This window comes from Grampus griseus (genome assembly GCF_964374135.1).
Source record: "Grampus griseus genome assembly, chromosome: 20".
NCBI classification, from domain to species: domain Eukaryota; kingdom Metazoa; phylum Chordata; class Mammalia; order Artiodactyla; family Delphinidae; genus Grampus; species Grampus griseus.
In genome coordinates, this window is record NC_139014.1 from 48,677,467 (window position 1) to 48,699,492 (window position 22,026).

Here is a 22,026-nt window from a genome sequence, read left to right on the forward strand (position 1 = left end):
GAGCTTGGTGGGGAGGGGGGCTACACCAACTTCCCCACCATTGAAGCCACGCCAGCCCTTCAACTGTGGGCAGAGAGCACTAAGCTGGCTGGCTCTTAGGGTCTCCTGCTGGCCACACGGGGCCACCGAGACCAGAACCACCTTGATTCCAGCAGAGGTACCGGGAGGGAGTGTGTGACGCAGAGGGGATGTGATGAGCTCCACGGGGGAAGCTGGGGGGCTGGCGCCCCAGCGTGTGGCTCTGAGGGCGGGGGGGTCTGGAAAGGGCTGCATTTGAAAGCAGCTGCTGTTTGCGTGGAGGTGGCTCTGGGTGTTGGCCTGTCCCGATGTGCCTCCGCTCCCACCAGGCTCGGCCCTGGGCCAGGAAGCTTAGTGGAGGGCTGCTTCCTCTGACGGCCAGAGCTCTGGCTGCTGCCCCACAGATTCTGGGAATTGTCCCCTGGGCGCTGCCCCTGGAAAGGGCCCAGCCTGCGGGCCAGAGTCAGTTCCTGGCTTCTGGGGGGTGGGGGTGCTATGGTGGATCCAAGGAGCCCTGTAGGCATGGGGAACCCCCAAAGGTCTCAAGCCTGGGGCACAGGTGGGGTGTAGCTGCCACCAGGGCCTTCACTCCTGGTAATGCCAGCTCCCTGTCAGGATGGTCCCCCACCTGGGAGATCTCCGAGCTGACAGCCAGCCCAAGGCAGCAGAGACAGATGTCCTCCAGAGCGACCAGCAACTTGGGTGCCCGGCTCTGCCAGGTTGGGTCCAACGTCCACAAGGTCAGAGGCCCAGCTGACAGGCTGCAGTCCTCACGCCCCAGGCGCTTCAGGGAGCCTCAGAGCCGGAAGTGCCGCCCTGAGGCTTGGGCCACCCCTTCTCTGTGCAGTCCAGGGGGTGTCGTGTCTTCAAAGCTGCAGATGACGCCTTGCCCAGCAAGCTGTGCGGGAAAGTCCAGCCCCCCGGCCCCAGAGTCTGGGGAGGGCAGAGACTGCCCCAGGATCACATAAGCTGGGGACAGGCCGGCCTCTCCCCACATACCCACAGTGGGCTGTCGTCTTCCTGGGGCCCAGGGCCCCTGCAGCCCAGACCCAGGCCTGGGGGTCTGTCCCAGCGCATGGCTCCAGCACACACAGCCTTCCAGGTTAGCTGAGGACACAGCTTCTTGGAGCCAAGGCCACTCAGCAGTCCCAGAGCAGAGCCGGTGGGCACCCAGCTGTGGGTCACATGGAAAGCTTCGGGACAGCCCTACGGGGCCAGGGCGTCGGGGGACACCTCCCAGACTAGGTAGGAGCCAGGGTTCTTCATTATCCCAGTAGCACCTGGAGGGAGGGGGTCAGAGGTCAGGTGCGGAGCCCATTCCAGAGCTTCCCTCTTTCACCATCCTCCCTATGGGGGAGAAACAGGCCTTGCTCGGGGCTCTGGTAGCATGAAGGGCGTGGGTCTACTGGAGCCAAGGCGTGGGGCAGTGACCTTGGATTTCGCACTGCCGGGAAGCTGCAGCCCCCAGAGGCCAGGCCCAGAGGAAGGTCCAAGGAGGAGTCAGGCCCTGGCACCTCTAGGAGGATTCGGGAGGACAGAGTCCAGAACCGAGCAGGGAGTTCCTGGCCAGTCCCCACCCTGACCTATGCCCCCAGCCCTTCTGCGGAAGGAAGGGGGAGCTGCCCCCCTCCCATGGGTCCACTGGTCAACTCGGGCAACATTTCATCAGGAAGAGGACCAAACCCAGGGTTGGGATGTGCTCAGGCAGGAGTGACGCAGGAGCTGCTCCTGCTTCCAGAACACCCTTCCACGGTGAGCTGCGTGCTCCCCCTCCACTAACCCTGCCTCTGCCCTCCTGCAAGGAGTCTCACCCCCAGCCCCCCGGACCCACACTCACTGCCTCAGACTTTCACAGATGCACACGGCATCACCAGCTGGTTCACCCTGGGGGAGAGACGGGCGGGGGTCAAGGTGGCAGATCAGCGGGGGCCTGGCCCGGGCACTGCTCTGGCGCATCGCATCGCGGGGGCCGGCGGACCGGATGTGCTGGGCAGGGACCTCGTCAGCCCCAGGGGGAGGTGGGAGAGCCCAGGAGTGGGGAGAGGAGAGAGGGAGGGAGAGAGAGAGAGAAAGAGGAGTAAAGAGAGGAGAAAGAAGTCAGAAAATGAGAGAGAAAAGCAGGGCCAGACCCCCAATTCTGAAAACCATTCATTCCAGGGAAAAACCCACCTAGAACCACCACAAACGCCCCGGGGCCACCCTGGGCCCCCTCTTGTGCTGGAGGCAGCATCGGGGAGGCGTGGAGGCGGGGACCTTGTCAGCCAGCTGACCCCCCCGCTCCAAGCCCACCCTCACCCCCGCACTCACTGCTGCTCAGCCTTGGCGCGGTCGCTGAGGAAGAAGAGCGCGGTGGCCAGGAAGAACATGCCACCCAGGACCACGACGAAGGGGCAGAGCATGAGGGCGTAGCCCAGGCTCAGGAACTCCCAGAGCGGGGAGTCCTTGGTGCTCTGGCGGATCAGGTCGGAGATCTGTGGGATGGGGGTGCATGTTAGGGCGGGGCCACCTTCCAGAGCCCTGCACCCCCCCCACCCCCACCCCCAGTACTCACAAAGCCGATGAGGTAGGGGCTTCCGGCATCCCCCAGCAGGTGGGAGGTGAAGCTCTGCAGGGCAACGGCGGTGGCCCGTCTGGTGGGGATGACCACATACTGGGCGAGAGGCAGCAGGTCAGAGGCCAGCAGAGTCAGCTGTGCCCCCCTGGCCTCAGCCCAGGGGTCACAACACTTCTCAAGCTCCCGTGGCCTCAGACTCGCTCCTGCCCTGGTGTCTCGACTTGCTCTCCTGGGCCCTCACCCCCTCCTCCCCAGCTTCTGAGACCAGGCTGCCTTAGCGTCTGCACTTGGCCCTTGGCGGGGAGCCAAGTGCACCGGGCACAGGGATCACACGTGGCAACCCTGGGACCAGAACCCTGACCTCAATCTTGCCCTCACCTCCCCACAAGCTTAAGACCCATCTTGGTCTCGCCTCCGTGGGGACCTGCCAAGGCCTGGGCTGGCTGGGATGGGTGATGGTGGGGAAGCAGGACCCTGCCTCGAAGAGCCTCCACTTTTACCCCCAGCATGGACTGCCAGAGCTGCTGGGCCCCCAGAACCCCCACCAGCCCAAGCAGGCCCTGACCCACAGGGGCTGCAGCTCCAAAGCTGGGCGGGCCAAGGTCAGACAGAGGGGCTGGTGGCAGCCCCCTGCCCCCGAGCTCAGCTTCCTCATCTAGTCAGAGCCCCAGCCTTTGTGGACAGTCTGAGAGCAGCCAGTGCCCACCGGGCACCCAGTTACTGGGGGGGAGGGGAGACCTGGATTGCGTGGCCCCATTTCCAGGAATAATTAGTCACTTGGCTGTGACACTTAATAAAATGGGACACGATTTCCCTGGGGCCCAAACCCTGTCAGCATCTGGGGCTGCCCCTGGGGCTGGGGGCAGAGGAGGGGGTCCTGCCTACCGCCAAGGGTACTTGATTCAGGCAAACTCACTCCAACCTTCGCTCCCGCGTGTGCAGTGATCCCCGCCTGGCACTGAGCTGAGTCAGACCTCCCGCCCACCACACCTTTAGCCAGGGACTAGGTGAGGGGGGGGCGGTGTTGGAGAGAGACCACCCCGGGTGAAGCACATACACAGGGAAGCTCGGGCGGGGCCCGGCAGGCTTCCTGGAGGGGAGCTAGCCAGGGGCCCTCATGCCCAGGCAGACTGATCTCCTAGGCTGACCCACATCCTGGCACCAAACCCCAAGTGCGCTGAAGGTGGCCCCATGAGGAGTCCTTCCTCCCCCTGCCCCCAGGGCCCACCCTGGCACCTCCCACCCTCCTCGCCGCCGCCGGTCCCCTGCATACCCTTCTCCCAGTTCTCTCCCGGCCCTGACTTGGAGGATCACTGAGGACAGGACCAGCCAGCCCCCCCTCCACCACCCCCGTCCCAGACTGCCGCTTGTTCTCGAGGCCACAGCCCCCTCCTGCTTCCTCCCAGGCTGCTCCCATCCCCGCCCAAGGACACGAGCCCCTGCCGCCCGCCGCTCAGATGGCTCTTTGTCCCTGGCCGCCTGGTCTGGAGCCCATTGTTGGCCCCGTGAAGACGGCCTCTGTCTGCCCGACCCAGCCACGGGCACTCGGGCAGGCGCGCCTGGAACCCGGGCTGAGCCGGGAGGGCAGAGTCCACGGGAGCTCAGACCCTGAGGGTGGAGCCCTGGCAGACAGCACCACTCTGGTGCCAGCCTGGCACTGCCAGCCTCCCGGCCACAAACCTGAGCCTCCAGACATCGCCCTCCGCACCCAGTCCCCACATCCTGCCCTTCTGCCTGCTCAACCCTCTGATTCCAGGCCCTGCCCCGATGCAGACCCCCAAATCTCTGATCCCCTCTCTCCCCTCACAAGCCCAGCCGGCTCTCCCACCCCTTCACCCACCCTCCCCATCTGCCCCGAGAGGTTGAGAGGCCCCAGTCAGCACGAGGCAACCTTGGCCTGCCTCACCATGAGGATGTCCGCTGTGATGGCCCAGTTAGAAAACAGCAGCGTCTCCCCTACAAAAATGCAGATCTGCCCGGGAGAGACCAGAGCAACCATCAGGGGGCGCTCTACCCGCCACTGGCCCCAGGCTGCTCCCTGCACCCTGACTGCTGCCCGGGAGCCCCCAGAAGCCTTCCCCCCGGCTCCTGGCGGTCAGGCGCACGGGGAATTTGTGGATTATCTATAGGCTTCAAGCCAGGCCCACAGCCCTGGACAGGGCAGGGGCAGACTGAGGACTGAAGCCTCCCCGTGGGGGGTCCCTCCCCCTGCCCCAAGTCAGACTGCATTCCCTCCTCCAGAGCCCAGCTCCCCGGCCACCCTGGCACTCCCACCGCACTCACATAGGCCCCCACGATGCTGCTCTTGGCCGCCACAAAGATGAGGCAGATGAAGATGGCGGAGCCCAGCATACCCACAGCGCACACCAGCGGGTCAGCCCGCTGAGTCCGCAGGCGGCACCAGCGTGTGGCTCCTGCGCCCGTGACCACCCCGAGAAAACCCGTAAAGCAGGTGATGGCCCCGAAGATGAGGCTGCGGAGACAGAGGACGGTGCAGCACGGGTTAGAGGGCAGGGCTGGGGTAGAGGGGCCGGCGGCCTCCCTCACCCCGCTGCCATCCCCGCCCGCCCACTGAGCCCGCCTGGCCGCACCTGTCCTTGGCCGCACAGGGCGGGCTGCTGCACGTCTCCGCCGCCTTCTGCACGACTTGGGCGCGATGCAGGTAGAGCGGGATCCACATGCCCAGGGCCCCTGTGGCGAAGGACACGGCTGACGTGGCCAGGGAGGAGAAGACGTAGCTGCGGCTGGGGAGAGGCCGGGGCAGCAACACTGAGCGGGGGACCAGCATCCCCGCAGCTGGCAGGGTCGGGCCCAGGAGGCAGGCTTCCCTCCCTCCTTCCCCCAGGGACAGAAGGCCTCAAATGCCTTGCCTACGGGCTCTGGGGCTGAGGGCTCTGGCTTCAGGGATCGTAAACACTCGTAGCCCCAGCACTGTGGACAGGAGTCTGGCCAAGCAGGCTGTGTGGGCCAGCCTGCAAGTTGGGGTCCTCTCCTCTCGGCGCCCCTCCCTCCCTCTTCCCACTGGGCCCCTCCCAGCAGCACTCACTTGCGGATCAGGGCCTTCATGTCTCGGAGCCATGACGTCCGGGCCTTGAGCTGCCCCCCGAGCTGGTCAGCGTGGCCTCTCCTAGTGGCTGGGACCAGGACGAGGATGAGCGTTCCTGTGATCATGCCCAGGATGGGGGACACCTGGTGGGTCAGGGTGCACCAAGTCAGGACACCAGGGCCCAGGCGTCTTTGTCTCTGCTGCACCTGGAAGGGGGAGCAGGCCAGCCACGCCTTCTCTGGGCCCCGGGCTCCTCCTCTGGGCTGGTATCTGCCCAGCCTTCCTGACTGGGCAAAGCCACTGGGGGTGAGGCTAGCATATGGGGCTTGGGGGCTCAAAATGGGCTGTGCCGCCCAGGGGCCGGATGGGAGAGAGGACGGAAAGTGAAAGGGAGGGAGGGATGGTCAGATGGATGGAGGAGGGAGGACAGATGGCTGGATAGTCAGAGAGATGGATGGACAGATGGATGGATGGATTGCTAGGTGGATGAATTACACATGGAAGGACAGGAGGACGGATGAGTGGGTAGGTGATGGGTGACGAGTGACGGATGATGGGTGATCGATGGAACAAAAGGAAGGTAGGTGGGTGGACATATGGAATGATGACTGGGAGAGGAGTGTTCCTGGGGACAGGGAGCCAGATACCAGCTCCTGCCCGCCTCCCTGGGTCTGGAAAAGCTTCCCGGGCCAGCTCCTCACCCTGGTGGTGGTGGGGGGGCACTGAGAAGGGACTGGCTGCGCATGTAGCTTATGGTTTGGGAGGGGCCCGTGTGGGTTCCAGGAGAACAGAGGCTCAGGAGCCCCTTTGGGTCTTCCCTGCATCCTGCCCAGTGTCAAGAACAGAATCTCCAAGGCCCCAGGCCTCTCTCCGGATGGAAAGGGCACATCTCGCGAGTCTGGATTCCAATATACCAGTCCCTCCACCAGCTCCTGAGAACAGGGAAATCTGTACCCATCCCCACCAGGCCTGGGAGCCCATGGTCTGGGGAGTTCCTCTCCATTCGCCACCCCCCATGAAAAAATTCCACGGAGGCTGCTTCCTTCCTGCTTTTGAGGAAAAAACACTTTGTCTTAAGCTTCCTCTCCTTCACAAGACTGGGGATCTCTGTTTCCTCTGATTGCACTGTCCGGGGGCCTTGGCAGACTTGTGCCGAGTCCTCCTGCAGGACAGGAAGTGGTTCCAGACCCCGGGGCCCTCACACAGGGGTCTCGCCTCAGCCCCGCCCCAGCACAGGCCACAGCAGGAAGTGCTGCCGTGAACGTGGAATTTCCTTCGTCCTCACAGACTGGGGCCCTGAGTGGGGCTAGTCTGGCGCCCTTCACACCTCCAAGTGAACTGAAGGAGAAGAGCCCAGGCCCGCGAGGTGGGGAGCCTGGCGGCTGAGGCTTTGTCCCTGAATCTCTGGGTGACCCTGGGCAACGGCTGGTCTGGGGGTGTCCTTACCCGCAAGGCCCAGTGCCAGTCTCCGGCCGCCTGCTTCACGCTGGAGCCGGTGATGTAGCCCAGGCCGCTGCAGAGAGGACGGGACGGTCAGGCAGGGATGGGCAGGGCGTTGGGGGCAGGGGATGCTCACCAGTCTAGGAGGCCACCAGCCCCCGCCCCCACCCAGCCAGCCAGGGAGCTGGTCCAGGCGCTTCTCAAGGCTGCCTGCCCATGTGTTTAGGTCACAGAGGGCCAAACTCCAGGGAGAGGGAGTGGTGAGAAACCTGAAGGGACCTGGCCCGGATCCTCACCTGCCCAGAGGGATGGCGAAGTAGAAGACAGACAGCATGAGTGTGCGCGTGTTCTTGGTGAAGAGGTCGCCGATGATGGTGGGCGCGATGGTGGAGTAGCTGGCCTCACCGATGCCCACCAGTCCGCGGGACAGGACCAGCAGCCAGAAGTGCTGTGGGGAGGGGCGGAGAGCGCTGGGGGGGCCCGCCTGCTCCCCTGCCTGCGCATCTCCGCTCCCCGCTTTGCTCCCTACCCGCGGCAGGGCCCAGGAGACAGGAGAGAGGGTGGAGCCCAACCCCTGCCTCAGCAACGACTACACCCCAGGCCACTCTGGGCCTCAGTTCCTGCCTCTGAATAGTGGGTCGGACTGGGTCTAGCTGGCCCAGTGCTCGGATGGAGCTGGACTTTCAGGGGCTGAGAGTTGTAGGTTTGGCGGGGGGCGTAAGCCTGTGTCTCCACTGCCACCCTGACTCATTGGGAGACTTCCTCCCTGGGTTCTGGCCCCATCTTGCCTGACCAGGCAGCTGGGCTGACCCTAGCAGCACTGAGGACGCAGTGTAAATGGGGAGTGGGCAGGGCAGCCCAGTGGGCTCAGTGCCCCTCCCCCATGCACACATCAAAGAGCAAAGCCCAGCTACATGGGAAGGGTGGGGCCGTGCCAGCTGCCAGTGGTTCTACCCCTTTGATGTGGACCCAGCCCCTCCATCCCCCCAGCTGCCCAGGGCCTGAGAACCAAGCCTGGTCATTTTTCCCCGGCCCCACCCCGACCACCCATCCGGCCAGCATTGCCCACATCCAGCCCTCCTCCAGGTCTCCCTGTCTCTGCACATCTCTTTCCCGGCCCTCTCTCTGTGCCGCTGGTCCTGCCATCCATGTCTGTGCCTCTCGTTTCCATAGTTCATTCGCTCTCTCACCCTCCATCTCTGAGTTTTCCTTCTCCTGGCCCCTTGCCTGGGCTTCTGTCCCGGAGAAGCAGCAGCCCACAGCCTTTGCCTATTTTTCTGTTGGGTTCTTTGTCTTTCTCGTATTGGTTTCTGTTAGCGTTTTCTATACCATGGGAATTGAGGTTTATTGGATAGGTCACAAATATTTTCCATCATCTTTCTTTCCACTTTGTTTGTGGGGAGTTTCATCATACAGAAGCTTTATTTTGTGTTGGTTAATTTGATGCTGTCCAAGCTGTTGATTTTCCCTTAATGGCTTCTGGATTTCACATCTTGCTCAAGAAGGGCTAGTCCATCCCAGAATGATACAAAATATTCTTTTATCTTTTATGTTTGTTATATTTTAGAAAGAGAAAGAAAATGGGTGTGATTTCCTTATTCTCCTCCGTACAAGAGCAGGCAGATAAGACCTCTTTGACAAGGGATCCCATAGATGCCCACTCCTCCCCCAGGAACTGGCTATCTTGTGCATTTGTCACGACTTCCTCTCTACCTTTGCCTGCACATACACGTACCAAGGAACAACATTTAGTGTCCCCTGTGTGCTCTCACACAATAAACATAAAAAGACCATCCCTGGGACTTCCCTGCTGGTCCGGTGGTTGAGAATCCACCTTCCAGTGCAGGGGACGCGGGTTCGGTCCCTAGTTGGGGGACTGGGAGCCCCCATGCCGCAACTACCGAGCACGCGAGCCACAACTAGACAGCAGCCCACGTGCCGCAACGAAGATCATGCGTGCCGCAGCTAAGACCCAACACAGCCAAAAGTAAAATAAATACTAAAAAAAAAAAAGCATTCCATGCGTCTTGTCCCACAACTTGATTTTTTTCCCTCATCTTTTGGAAACCCATTTCAGCTGGTTAATATAGATCTAGTTCATTCATTTGCTGCTAAGAAGCTCACAGTGTGAATACACCCCATTCTACCTGGGCGTCCCCCAAGTCGAGGTCATTTAGTTTCTGTCTTTTTTTTCTATTACAAAACTTGCAGCAAACATCCTTACGTAAACCTGTCACTTTGTGTCCACGAGTTGGAGCTTCTCCCTTCGGCATATACCCCCAAGTAGAAGGCTGGGCTGTGCAGTGTACACAGAATTTTACAAAATCCTGCCCCACTTTGCTCTCCAAAGAGGCTCTACCAATTTACACTCCCACTAGTAGCTTGAATAACACTTGGTATTGTCAGCCTTTTTAATTGCCGCCAATCTGATGGGTGTGAAACGGTAACTCGTTGTTGTTTTAATTTGCAGTGCCCTGATTACTCAAGAAGCCGAGAACCGTCTCTTCCTACATATGTTGCCTGTTGGGGGATCTTCCCCTGGAAGTGCCTGTCACTATCCTTTGCCCATTTTTTCTACCGGGTTGTTCGTCTTTTTCTTGTTGAATTATAGTTCTAGACCTTTATGGTTTGCTTTTTACTTTACTTTCACCTAGCTGGGATTTATTTTGAAGTATGGTTAGAAATACAGACCATACTTTATCTTCCATCCAGATGGAGAGTCAATACTCCCAACACCATTTATTTGAGATGCAACTTCCATCCTCCACTCAATCCCCATAGAAAGGAGGACTCTGTCTCCTTGATCTCTTAGTTTATCCCTCTGCTGTTTTCATTAGAAGAGCCGTGTTTTGATAACTGATAGGACAAGAGCCCTTTCATTGTTGTTTTCACAATGTTCTTGGCTGCTCCTGGGCACTTTCTCTGCCAGATTTACTTCAGAATCACATTGCCAAGGTCCACCAGAAACCCCCACGGGACTCGGACTGTGACTGCAGTGAACTCATGGATTAATTGGGAGTGATCCGTTTCTCTCTCTGCCTCTGCTCATCTTCTCTCCCCATCTCTCCCTTCCTTCCACACACCCAGAGTGGGGCCCAGACTTGACATCGTGGTCCTGTACTCACTGGTTAACCCCAGAAGCAGCCCCAGAGGTCAGATGAGGAGGAGCCTGATCAGGGGCAGAACAAGAGCCAGAGGGGGTCCAGAAGCTTCTTCTGGTCCAGTCCCCATTTTTGACTGTGGCCATCAGGCTCTACCTGACGTTCTAGGCCTGGGATTTTTTGGGTTTTTTTTTAAATTTATTTTTAGCTGCATTGGGTCTTCATTGCTGCACGCGGGCTTTCTCTAGTTGCGGCTAGCAGGGGCTACTCTTCGTTGTGGTGCACGGGCTTCTCATTGCGGTGGCTTCTCTTTTTGAAGAGCACGGGCTCTAGGTGCACGGGCTTCAGTAGCTGTGGCTCACAGGTTCAGTAGTTGTGGCTCGTGGGCTCTAGAGCACAGGCTCAGTAGTTGTGGTGCACGGGCTTAGTTGCTCCGTGGCATGTGGGATCTTCCCAGACCAGGGCTCAATCCTGTGTCCCCTGCATTGCGCAGGTGGATTCTTAACCACTGCGCCACCAGGGAAGTCCTAGGCCTGGAGCTTATTACCTGGCCTGACCCTTCGCTATGAAGCTGCCCCATGAAGCAAACTTGTATCCCCCAAACCTGCCAGTTCTCTCTGCCCTCACCTTCAACCTCCTCTCGATCAGTGTAAATCTGACTCACTATTGCCCTTCTTCAGACTCTTCCAGGGTCCAGCACTTCCCTCAGGAGAAAGCTCAGGCCTTCCAACCTGGCATTCAAGGCTCTCCATGACCTGGTCCCTGCCTTCCTTTCCAGCCAAAGCACTCTCCTCCTCAATCTACCAACACACTCCACCATTTCTGCCTCCATGGGGCTGCTCCCTCTGCCTGTGCTATCTTCACCAAAAGGCCTAACCTCCCTGTCTTGCCTGCCCAGCTCAACTGCCACCTCCTCCAGGAAGTCTTCCCTGACCACATGGATGTCAGAGACTGCTCTCTCTTCAGTGAGGACTTTCAGCACTTTGCTTATCTTGAAGGCTCTGAACATGGGAGCTCCTGTCACATCTTCCCATCCCCAGGCCTGGATGCTCCCAAGGCCAGGGTCTCCTCCTTTGTCCCCTAGGCTGAACACTCCCTGAAGGCAAATCCTGGTCTTCTCCCCTTCTTTTTTTTTTTTTAAGATTTAATTTTATTTATTTTTGGCTGCTTTGGGTCTTCATTGCTGCATGCAGGCTTTCTCTAGTTGCAGCGAGCGGGGGCTACTCTTCATTACAGTGCGCAGGTTTCTCATTGTGGTGGCTTCTCTTGTTGCGGAGCACGGGCTCTAGGCGCGCAGGCTTCAGTAGTTGTGGCATGCAGGCTCAGTAGTTCTGGCTCGCGGGCTCTAGAGTGCAGGCTCAGTAGTTGTGGCGCACGGGCTTAGTTGCTCTGCGGCATGTGGGATCTTCCTGGACCAGGGCTCGAACCTGTGTCCCCTGCATTGGCAGGCGGATTCTCATCCACTGCGCCACCAGGGAAGTCTGTCCCCTTCTTCCTCTATCTCCCTCTATAGTAGCCATCATGTGATTGTCCATCCTCTGCTTAAAGACCCCTAGTGACGGGACACTCACTACCTCTCAGAGCAACATATCTCCTCATTGGAAGAAAGAACAGAAATAATGATTTGTTGAAACCTGCCATGTGTCAGGGTCTGGACATTCATGAGTTCAATTATTTCTCACAACCACCCTTCATACTAAGAAGTATTATCCCCAATTAAAGATGAGGAAACTGAGGCTCAGAGAAGTTTCTCCAGATCACAAAGCTGAGTGGGCCACAGAATTGGGATATTCAAATCCAGAACTGTGAGAGCCAAGTAAGAAACATCTTCCTTCCTGGGAATTCCCTGGCAGTCCGGTGGCTAGGACTCCACACTCTCATTGCTGAGGGCCTGGGTTCAATCCCTGGTTGGGGAACTAACATCCCACAAGCTGCACATTGTGGCCAAAAAAAAAAAAAACAGAAAGAAGGATCTTCCTGACACTGAACTAATGTTTGTCTCCCTAGGACTTTGACCCAAGGAGCTGGCTGATGGTCGGACAAAGAGCAAACTGTGTGAGGCCTAGAGAAGGGTAGTGACGCATCTAGGGTCACACAGCAAGATGACAGCAGAGCCAGAACTAGAACCCAAGGGCCCTGACTCCTTGGCCAGACTTGCCCCCCTGATCCTTGCATCCTCCCCACATCAGAAGCAGCTCAGAGAGAGTCAGGATGCCACACAGGGCTGTGAGTCCCTCAGTTCAAGGCCAGCACGGGGAAAGCCCAATCAGTAGGGCCAGTGTATAGAAGTACCCAAAGACCCCCCTCATCCCACCACACTTGGACCCAACGGGCTGGAACCCCAGTCTAGACGAGGATAGGTCAATCAGACTTGCCACCCGCTGGAGGAACCAGGACACACGGACAGGATGAGCAGGAATGCCGGGTGGAAGGCCCGGGCAGGCCTCACCTGCTGCGGGATGAAGGAGCTGGAGAACGTGACAGCCGACCAGAAGAAAATCCCGCAGCTGAGGATCACTTTCCTGTTGAAGCGGTCACCCAGGTAGCCAAAGATGGGGGCGGCCACCATGAAGCTGCAGATGAATGCTGCGTGGGGAGAGGAGAGCCGCGGTTGTGGCACAGGGGTCTCATGGCTGAGCCCGCCCGCCCAGACCACCCAGCGAGAGGCCAAGCGCCTGCTGAGGAAGCAGCCGCTGCCCGAGAGGGGCAACCTCGGCCAGATCTGGGCCCAGGGGAGGTAGGACAGGCCCTCTGGGTTAGGAGACTCCATGACTCCATCCTCTTCAACGCCCAAGTGGCAGATGAGCCCTTCGGGTACTTTTTAAAAGAGTAAAGATTATTCACTGAACATTTTCTACTTGTCAGGTGCTAGGGGCTCACCACACAGCATCTTGTGTATCTTTCTGACCCCCATCCCACCTCACAGATGGGGAGACACTCAGAGAGAAGTGACTTGCCTAAGGCCCCACCAATAGTAAATGTCCCAGTGGGGATTTGACCCCGTCTGACTCCAGAGCCAGTGTTCCTTATACTTTGCCATGCTACTCTCCTTATTATACTTGAAAAAAAGGTTCAGAGAGGGAAAGGGACCTACCCAAGGTCACACAGCAAATCGGGGCAGAACTGGACCTGGAACCCCCAGTCTCATACCTGCCAGATCACACAGCCACCCTCACTCCCAGCAGACTGCAGAGACTTTCCTGACATTTGGAAACATTGTCATTCATTTGTTCATTCATTCACTCATTCATTCATCCATCCTTTCATCCATTCAACAAAGACCAAAATTCCTAGACTCTTGCAGTTTTCATTCTAGTGAGAAACAATGAAATAAAAAATATAGTATGTCAAGGGGTGACACATGCTAAGGAGGGAAAAAGGGCAGAAACAGGAGATAGGAAAAGTGTGTGAGAAAAAGAAAACAGATGTTAACATTTTAAATAGAAAGGTCAGAGGTGACATTTCAGCAAAGACCTGGAGGAGAGGAGGAGACAAATCATGCAAATATTGGGTTGAGAACAGCAAGTGCAAAGGCCCTGGGGCAGGAATGTGCTTAGCATATTTGTGGAACAACAAATAGACCAGAGTGGCTGGAGCAGAGGGACCCTGGGGAAAAGGCCAGATGGGGTAGGGCCTTGTGGCTCACTGTGGTGACTGTGGCTTCTAGGGGTGAGAAAGGAAAACACCAGAGGATGCTGAGCAGAGGAGTGATGTGACCTGGTTTTGTTCTTCCAGAACAATAGAGCAGCAGAGTCTCAGAGGACCCTGTGGGGATGACACTACCAGCATGGGAGGGGCCTTCGAGGTCTCAGGGGGGATAAAGAGTCCAGCAACACAGGGTAGTCGCTAGGTCATGCGGTGAGGCAGCCCCTGATTCCTCCTCCTGGAAGGCAATCCCACAGCTGACGGGCAGATGGCCAGACAAAGGCCGGGGGGGCAGATAAGGTGGCCGGCCAAGCTAAACATTCACAGGGTCTGGCTGTTCCCTCACAGACCTGAGCCCCTAGGAGAAGAGATAGAGGGAGGGGAGGAAGGAGGCAAGGGGGTGAGAGCAGGCTGGGCTGGTGCAACGCGACTATCCCTCACTTATCCCAGGGAGCAGGATGGTGAGCGTGTATGGGTGTGGGGGGCAATCTTTTAATCCCAACTGTGTGACTGGGGCCTCGGGCAGAATCAGCAGAGAGGTGCACGAATCTGGGCACCAGAGACGCAGTGCCTGGTCTTGAATTCAGCTCTGTTCCTTTCCAGCTGGGTGACCTTGGGAAGGTCACAACCTCTCTGTCCCTCAATTCAGTGGTGTGCTGATAAATGTTTAGCAACTGGCTCTCCAAAAATGAGGCGGGGTGGGGGGGAGCCCTGATGTGTAGTGTTTGCCCATTTTCATGGTGCACGTACTCCCACCATGGCCTGATTTCAAGCTACCAAGGTGATGTCACTAATCAGAGTTGGGAAGAGAGATGCAGTCACAGAGTTGTACATAGAGTATTTCTACCACCTAGATCCAACAGACATAAATAACCTTAAGAACGTAGATAATGGTGAAAGGTAGCAAAATAATTAGGGGGTGATGAATTCTGAATGTTTATTACCTTTGGGTTTTTCTTTTTAATAGCTCTTTGGAGTATAATTATACAAAGTATAACTGTATAATTGCTTCACAATACTGTGTTAGTTTCTGTTGCACAACAAAGCGAATCAGCCATGTGCATACACATGTCCCCACATCCCCTCCCTCTTGAGCCTCCCTCCCACCCTCCCTATCCCACCCCTCTAGGTCATCGCGAAGCACCGAGCCCATCTCCCTGTGCTCTGCTGTGATGTTGTGTAATCGTAAGTTTATATAATTCAGTTTGTAATAACGGTTGTTCTTAACAACCAGCTCACACAATTCCTGAAAACTTAACAATCAACTCTCATGAACCTAAGCCACCTCCAGCACGCCGACTTCCTCATCTGTAAAATAAAGATAAAAATAGCAACTCCCTGCTTGCTCCGAGCACTGGATGAGATAATGCGTGTAAGGGGCTTAATGCCACGTCCTGCCCATGCCCTGAGTGGGTCGGCTCTTGGTCAACACTGGGCCCTTGTTTAGATCAGTCAAGGTAGAAATTATTTCCTCTTATCTAGAAAAAGAATTTTTCCTGCTGGGTCTGTCTCCCAGGACCTGCCTGAGATCAGACCAGGATATGGGCTGGAAAGAGATTGCAGTCTCATCAGGACTTACACATGTTAGGGGAGAAGGAAGAATTGTTGCCTCTATGCCTGTCTGTATTAGGTGAGGAGTGGACAGAAAGAATCAGAATAGGAGTTGCCCCCCTGTCTGGCCAAGAAGCAGACCCTGTCCATGGGTTGCCCAGCTTAAAGAGTTAAAATGCCAGGGAACCAGCAAGGAGGGCCAAATCCTACCAAGACAATGAAGGGAGGCTTCATAGAGGCAGTGATAGCAGAGCAGGGCACTGAAGGCTGCATAGGAGTTCACCCTGATGATACTACTTAAAATCAAGTATACTAAAATATGAATTACAAATCTTATAAGACTGTATAATGGTTAATGAGGCATAATGCTTATTGTTAGTAATAACTGCAGTTACCGTTCATGGATGTGCCCTGGCCATAAGCACACATGATCTCATTTGATTCTCCCTATTACCTTCATCTTACGGAGGAAACAGTAGAGGCTAAAAGTAGTGACATCATACAGCTCGTGTGTGGCTAAGCCAGAATTTATACCCCAGTTTGACTCCAGAGTCCTTGCTCTAAATCACACCACAGGTGGCCAGACTGGGAAGGCAGAAGATCCCAGCTGATGTTCCAAAGGTCAGAGAAAGTTCAGGGTGTGTCGGGGACAGCAGGAAGACGCATGAGGCTGTAGGCTGGGAAGGTGATAGAGAGAGGAAGCAGTGGGAGAGGAGACCACTGAGGGAGATCGGGCCCTAACCCCTAGTTCCAGGTTTGGTGTTAGTTAGAGGGCAGTGGAGATCCACAGCACACTGTTCTCCCCCTTCAAGGAGGAGCACCCACTGGGTGGGTGCAGAGGGGCTGGAGGAGGTGAGCCAGACCTCAGCCATCCTGGTCCATCCCTATCCTCCTGTCCACAGCAGAACCGGAAGGCAGCCCCCCTAGTGCTTTCCCCGCTGGCTTTCTGCCTGCTCTTCTGGGTGGGCAGAGGCACCTGGGACTTCAGATGGACTCCTGCTGGGGCAGCCACACCCCATCCCCACCCCTGTCCCGCCAAAGGTCACCAAGTCCCAACCTGAGTTTTACCGTCTGTCCCATTGTACAGCTGGGGCCACTGGAAGGTGGAAGAACTTGTCCAAGATGACACAGCAACCCTCCCGACCCTGGACTCTCTTGTCTCTCAGGGCCTTCCCCTTGGGGACAAGGGAATCCAAGGTCAGTAGGGAGACACAATCCATCTTTCCAGCCCTCCCTTCTGCTCTGGGGAGCCAAGAGAAAGGGCCTCTCCCGGCCCTCAGGGTTGTCACCAGCCAGCAGAGAGGCCTGAACACAACTAGGTAGGGCCTGGAGGGAAATAAATTCCTGGCAGAAGGAACAGCACAGGGGCTTCCCTGGTGGCGTGGTGGTTAAGAATACACCTGCCAATGCAGGGGACACAGGTTCGAGCCCTGGTCCGGGAAGATCCCACATGCCACAGAGCAACTAAGCCCGTGCGCCACAACTACTGAGCCTGCACTCTAGAGCCCACGAGCCAGAACTACTGAGCCTGCATGCCACAACTACTGAAGCCTGCACGCCTAGAGCCCGTGCTCCGCAACAAGAGAAGCCACTGCAATGAGAAGCCCGCGCACAGCAACGAAGGGTAGCTGCCACTCGCTGTAACTAGAGAACGCCCGCGCGCAGCAATGAAGACCCAACGCAGCCAAATAATTAATTTTAAAAAAAGCAGCAGCAGCAGCAGCAACAGCACAGGCAAAGGCCTGGGCAGGTGACCCATGTCCCAGATGGGGGCGCAGACCCTTCTCCAGCCAGCAGGAAGCCCTGCTGAAAATAAAGACCAGCCCGGCCTAGAAGCTTCCTGGGCTCAGCACCCACAACCCCACAGTCTTTGTCTGGTTGAGGAGAGCTTTCTGGGCAGACTGGCTGCCCCACCCCTGGTCTCGGCAGGGCCGGCTTTCCCGGCACGAGGACATCCTGTGGTCGGGGTGTGGGGAAGCCCTCCGTCAGCTCACGTGTGCTGAGCCCACAGGTCTGGGACAATGGAGCCGCTGGCAGGGAGCCAGGGCAGGGGGCAGGGCCGCGGAGGGCCGAGGGGGAGGAGTCAGAGCCCCTGGCTCACCCGGAGAAGCTGGGGCTGAGCCTCACTCCCTCCTCTGCAAGACGGGTGATGCGCCCCTCCTCACAGGGCCGGCAGGAGGTCATCAAGGAGACAGGGATCGGGCAGCATCCCTAAGGCGCCACCCACCTCTCATGGTGCTGGTTGGAGGCCAGCACCCAAAGCTTGAAACGACTCCCACTGAGGGTTCTGCGCCCCTGCAGGCAGCCCCCGGACCACCTGCACTCCGAACCCACGGAGCTGCTGAGAAGGTGGCCCTGGAGCAGAAGCGGGTGAGGTCTGCGCTGGGGGAGCCCTGAGCCCACAGACTGTGGCCTTAGAGCACATGTCCAGCCCCACCTCAGCCTGGGCTGAACCAGGTCTATTTTTACAAAGTCCGGATCTGGCCAACTGGTTATTTGGAGGAGACTCGCCATCCTCCACATCCTGTGGGCAGGGAGGGTGCTCCGGCAGGCATGGGGTGGGTGGGGTCAGGCCCTGCCCGAGCACCCTCCCTGCCCACAGGATGGGGAGGATGGAGGCCCAGGCCGGCAGGCTGATGGGGAGGACCCAGAACAGCCGGCACCATCGGTACCCGGAAGCCCACCAGACTCAGAGCCCCTACGGGAGGAATGGGAACCACTCCTCCTTCAGACTCTGCTCAGAATATAAACCCTAGGTTGGCCACTGAGGCCTCAGGGAGGGAGATTCTCGGGCCTCCCTTCTAACAGGAGGGTCCTGCGGGGAGAGCCACGGGGGCTGCCCAGCTCTGCCTTCAGAACCTGAGTCTCTGTCGAAGCGGGAGGATATTGCAAGGCTGGCCAAAGTGAGGAGGGAGAAAGGCCAGAAGGAGACTTGGTCCCAAAGCAAAGGCGCCGTCTGGTTTCAGTCTGAGCTGGCTCTTCCTCTGTCCCCACTCTCCCCCTGCCCCCGCCTCCCAATCCTGACACTTCCTCGTGATGCCACGAACCCCAGCCCTGAGTTGGTCCCGAGGGGAAACAGCAGGGGCAGGCCCAGGCCGAACTCTCAGCCACCCCACCCCCCGACCCTGTCTCCTGGCCCAGCAGCTCCTGGTGCCCACAAATAAGCAGGCACCCCAGCTGTCAGCCCTGGCCCTTTGATCTGGGCAAGCAGCAACACCTGGCTCTGACCCTATCAGGGAAGAGCCAGGTGCATGGGGCCGAGGCCAATTAGGTGACCTGCCTGGTAGCCCATTGGGTCACATCCTGGTCTAGCCCACCTGGCTTCTTGGCTCAGTTGGCCAGAGAGGCAAGGACATTCTGGGGAGCCATTCCAGCTGTGCCCAGGGTAGGTGGGAGGGTGAGGGCCGCAGAGTAATGACTAGAGGGTCTCGGAGAGTGCTGGGAACTCTCACCATGGCCCAGAGGCACCCACCCCGAGAACGCTGAGATGCCAGACACTCAGATACCTGGGATAAGCCTCACCAATCCAGCGGCCATCTGTGCCCCCAACCCAAGCCAAGAGGAAGTCCCAGTGTCAGGCCTGCTACTCTCTCACCATGAGACCTTAAACAAGTCATTTCCCCTCTCTTGACCTCTGTCCTTCCATTTGGAAAGTGAAGCTGAGCAAAGGGGGCTTGTAGGAGGAAGAAACAAGATGATGCTGTGGATGACTTATCCCCCTCCGGCCAGGTCGCCAGGGATAAGAAGGACAGAGCCTGGGACATAATTGAGGCAGCGCTAGGACCCTCGCAGCCCTCCCAACCCGCTCCCTGGGTGGCTACACTGGCCCTGACCTCCATCAGTGAGAGTTGAATGGAGGAGGCCAGAGCAGGAGGGGGATGAGGCTCGGGCTGGGTCCCCAGTGACTCAGGGGCCACGGAGCAGGGGGATGGGCAGCTAGGCTCCCTCCTGCCCTTCCCTCACCAGCTCGGCAGCCTGATCCCTCCCACACTCCCATCCGGCTTCAACTCTGTCTCTCCAGCTGTAAGTGCTGGTCACTGCATTGCACGGAGCCCAGGAGGCTAGAGGAACCTGTCCCAGGCCCCGGGTCAGGAGGACTTGCTCTGACCTAGCCAGGGAGGCCAAGCAAGGGGGGCGGGGGGGGGGGGCCGAGCCAGCAGAGGGGCTTGGGCTCACATTCCGGGTGGAGGTGATGTCTGCAGCGGCAGGGGCCTGGGCGCCCTTGGGAGGAACTAGACGGCACAGCCTTGCCCTATAGTCCCAGCTCGGTTAATTCTCATGTATTCGGGCTGAACCCTGGAGCTTTCATCTCCCCTCTCTGAGCCCCAGAGGCCCCATCTAGGAAATGAGGATGGGCACTGAGCCTAGCTGAATGGCTGTGGCTCAAGGAGGCCGTGGAGGCCTGGCACAGTGCGTGGTGGAATGCCACCCAGACAGGTCAGGCAGGTTCCTGGACAGAGCCAGCCTCTCTGCCCCTCCCTCCCAGGAGAGCCCGGGAGGGGACGGGGTTCCCAGAGTGGAATGCAGACCATGCACCTTCGCAGCCACATCTAACTGGGCCTCACGGCCAGATGGACTCCAGGACCAAGGGGAAACAGCAAGGTCAAGGCCGAGTCAGAACCAGCCCTGGGATGAAATACTGGCTCTGCCCAGGCCTGAGGGTCCTGCAGAGGGCACAGCCGGCAGGGCCGCAGCCAGTGGAGGGCCAAGAGCTCAGGTCCTACAGGGCTACACAGCAGGCAGGGCAGTCACGAGGTTGACATGGACCCTGGAGGGAGGGGCAGAGGCTGGAATAGCTGCTTAATCACCTGCCATGCTGCCCTGGCCCAGGGGGGCTCGGGCCCTGCCTCCCCACCAGTCCCAAGGCTGGACCCCGGGGGGTGAGGGGCCGAGAACCTCAAGCCCAGGTCTAGTCTGGGACCCAGGTTCTCAGGCTCCTGCCCTGGGCCTGCGAGAGGCTCTGGGGCTGACCAGCTGGAGTTTCCTGTTTGGGCATCTGCGAGGTGACTCCCAGGTTGCCTGCATTCCTGTATCTCACCCACAGGCCCTCAGGGCAGGTGTTATTTGCTTTGTTTCACAAGAATAGCAGAGGCTGGGGGAAGTGGTGCCTTTTGTGAGAGGCAACTGTGGGATTTGGACACAAAACTCACGCCCTTTCCAGTGAGTCAGGACCAGGGAAGAGACAGGCAGGGAATCCCCACCAGGTATTAGAAAGCAGGAGGGGGGCCAGGGCGGGAGGGGGACCTCACCTGACTGCAGCAAGCCGGCGCCTCGGTCCTTGACCCCAAAGTGCTGCTGGATGTCCAGAAGGACACCTGGGAGGAGAAGACAGAGGATGCTTACTGGCGACGCCTGACGCCTGGGTGCCCCCATTCGCACACCCCACCTAGGCGACCCTCAGCCCCAGCCCAGCCCTCTTTCCACCTTGCAGGGCCCAGCCTGGCCCCATCTACAGAACCCCACCCTGCCGAGTTTAGCCAGGCCACCAGAAAACTCGGAGGCCAAGCTTCTACCCTGAGGTGCTCACACTGGGGACAGGACCACATCCCCTCACTCGGCCAGTGTGGGGTCCAAGGCGCAGACAGGTGAGGCTCCTCCATGGTTACTCAGCCCAGCGGGGCAGCCAAGCCTCCTACCAGCCTGGGCCTCTGGCCCATCTGCAGCTCAGCCCCAGACTAAGTGCTGGGTCCCCAGACGTGGACCCTGCCGTCAGAGGAGACCACAAAGCCCACAGCCCGGAGAGTGGGTGGGCAGCCACTGAAAGCTGCAGGAGAAGCCCCCTGGCCGAGGAGAGGGCGGAGAGGGCTCACAGGCAACACACACACCCGCTCACCTGCACGTGTGCACAAACATGTGCTACCCCAGCTGTCCTCGGGACAATAACCAGGACTCCCAGTTTTCTGATGCAGGAGCCCAGAGGCAGAGGGAAGCAGACGGGGCTCCGGGTCTGCTTTCCTGGCGGAAGGGGAGCCCTTGAGGCCATGTCTGCCCTTCTCCCAACTCCCAGCCACCTCTGCGCTCGTTAGGGCTTTTTACATCAAAGGGGGGGCGGCAACCAGAACAACTAGAAACGATCGACAGCTGTGGACAGACCCAGCCGTGGCTGTATAGAGGCCAGCAACTGCCCAGCCCCCTCTGACCTCGTGCAGCCCTCAACCAGGGCTCTGGGGTAAGCCCAACCCCCAGCCCCACAGCTCCCAGGGCCCCTGCCTCAGCTTATCTGAGGACAGCAGGAGGCTGGGCCACAGGCCAGAGTCCCCCTGACCACTGCACGTCTGCACTGAGAAGAAAGAGGGGATAAAGGAGACAGGGCCTGTCTCAGGAGCTCCCCATGTAGGGGACAGAGGAAGGGACCAGGACCCTGCCTTCGGGGGACTCCCAGAACTATTCGACGCGATGGTGATGATGACGTCAGCATTTTAAATGATGATGGTTCGTATTATTGAGCATTAAGTGCTTCATTAGTTTAACCCTCACACAACCCTATGAGGCTGGTACTATCATCTCACTGGATAGATGAGGAAACTGAGGCACAGAAGGGTAAGCCACATGTTCAAAGTCACACCACAGGGAAACGGGTGAAAGTGGAATCTCCAAACACAGTACGAGGGTCTCGTCCAGTGGCTGGGGCTGGGGGAGAAGCCACTGTCCCCCCACCCAAGACCCAGGCA

The 22,026-nt window shown here is 58.4% G+C and overlaps 1 protein-coding gene across 2 annotated transcripts in view; it reads right to left on the bottom strand.

The window, feature by feature from the left end:
• Positions 1 to 39: 39 nt before the first annotated feature.
• SPNS2 (SPNS lysolipid transporter 2, sphingosine-1-phosphate) overlaps positions 40 to 22,026 on the bottom strand; it is a gene marked incomplete at its 5' end in the record, with an annotated part of 34,813 nt that continues 12,826 nt past the window's right edge. The window contains 12 exons of one of the 2 annotated variants that reach the window (XR_014298393.1): positions 40 to 1,298; positions 1,856 to 2,016; positions 2,326 to 2,489; positions 2,570 to 2,668; positions 4,479 to 4,544; positions 4,856 to 5,045; positions 5,164 to 5,316; positions 5,619 to 5,761; positions 7,065 to 7,131; positions 7,355 to 7,506; positions 12,609 to 12,745; positions 20,605 to 20,670. Coding sequence is in view for 1 of the 2 variants with exons in the window: in XM_082680158.1 (XP_082536284.1) it covers positions 1,860 to 1,902; positions 2,326 to 2,489; positions 2,570 to 2,668; positions 4,479 to 4,544; positions 4,856 to 5,045; positions 5,164 to 5,316; positions 5,619 to 5,761; positions 7,065 to 7,131; positions 7,355 to 7,506; positions 12,609 to 12,745; positions 20,605 to 20,670 (1,280 nt within the window). The remainder of the gene's footprint in view (positions 1,299 to 1,855; positions 2,017 to 2,325; positions 2,490 to 2,569; positions 2,669 to 4,478; positions 4,545 to 4,855; positions 5,046 to 5,163; positions 5,317 to 5,618; positions 5,762 to 7,064; positions 7,132 to 7,354; positions 7,507 to 12,608; positions 12,746 to 20,604; positions 20,671 to 22,026) is intronic. The other variant, XM_082680158.1, reaches the window with a different exon arrangement.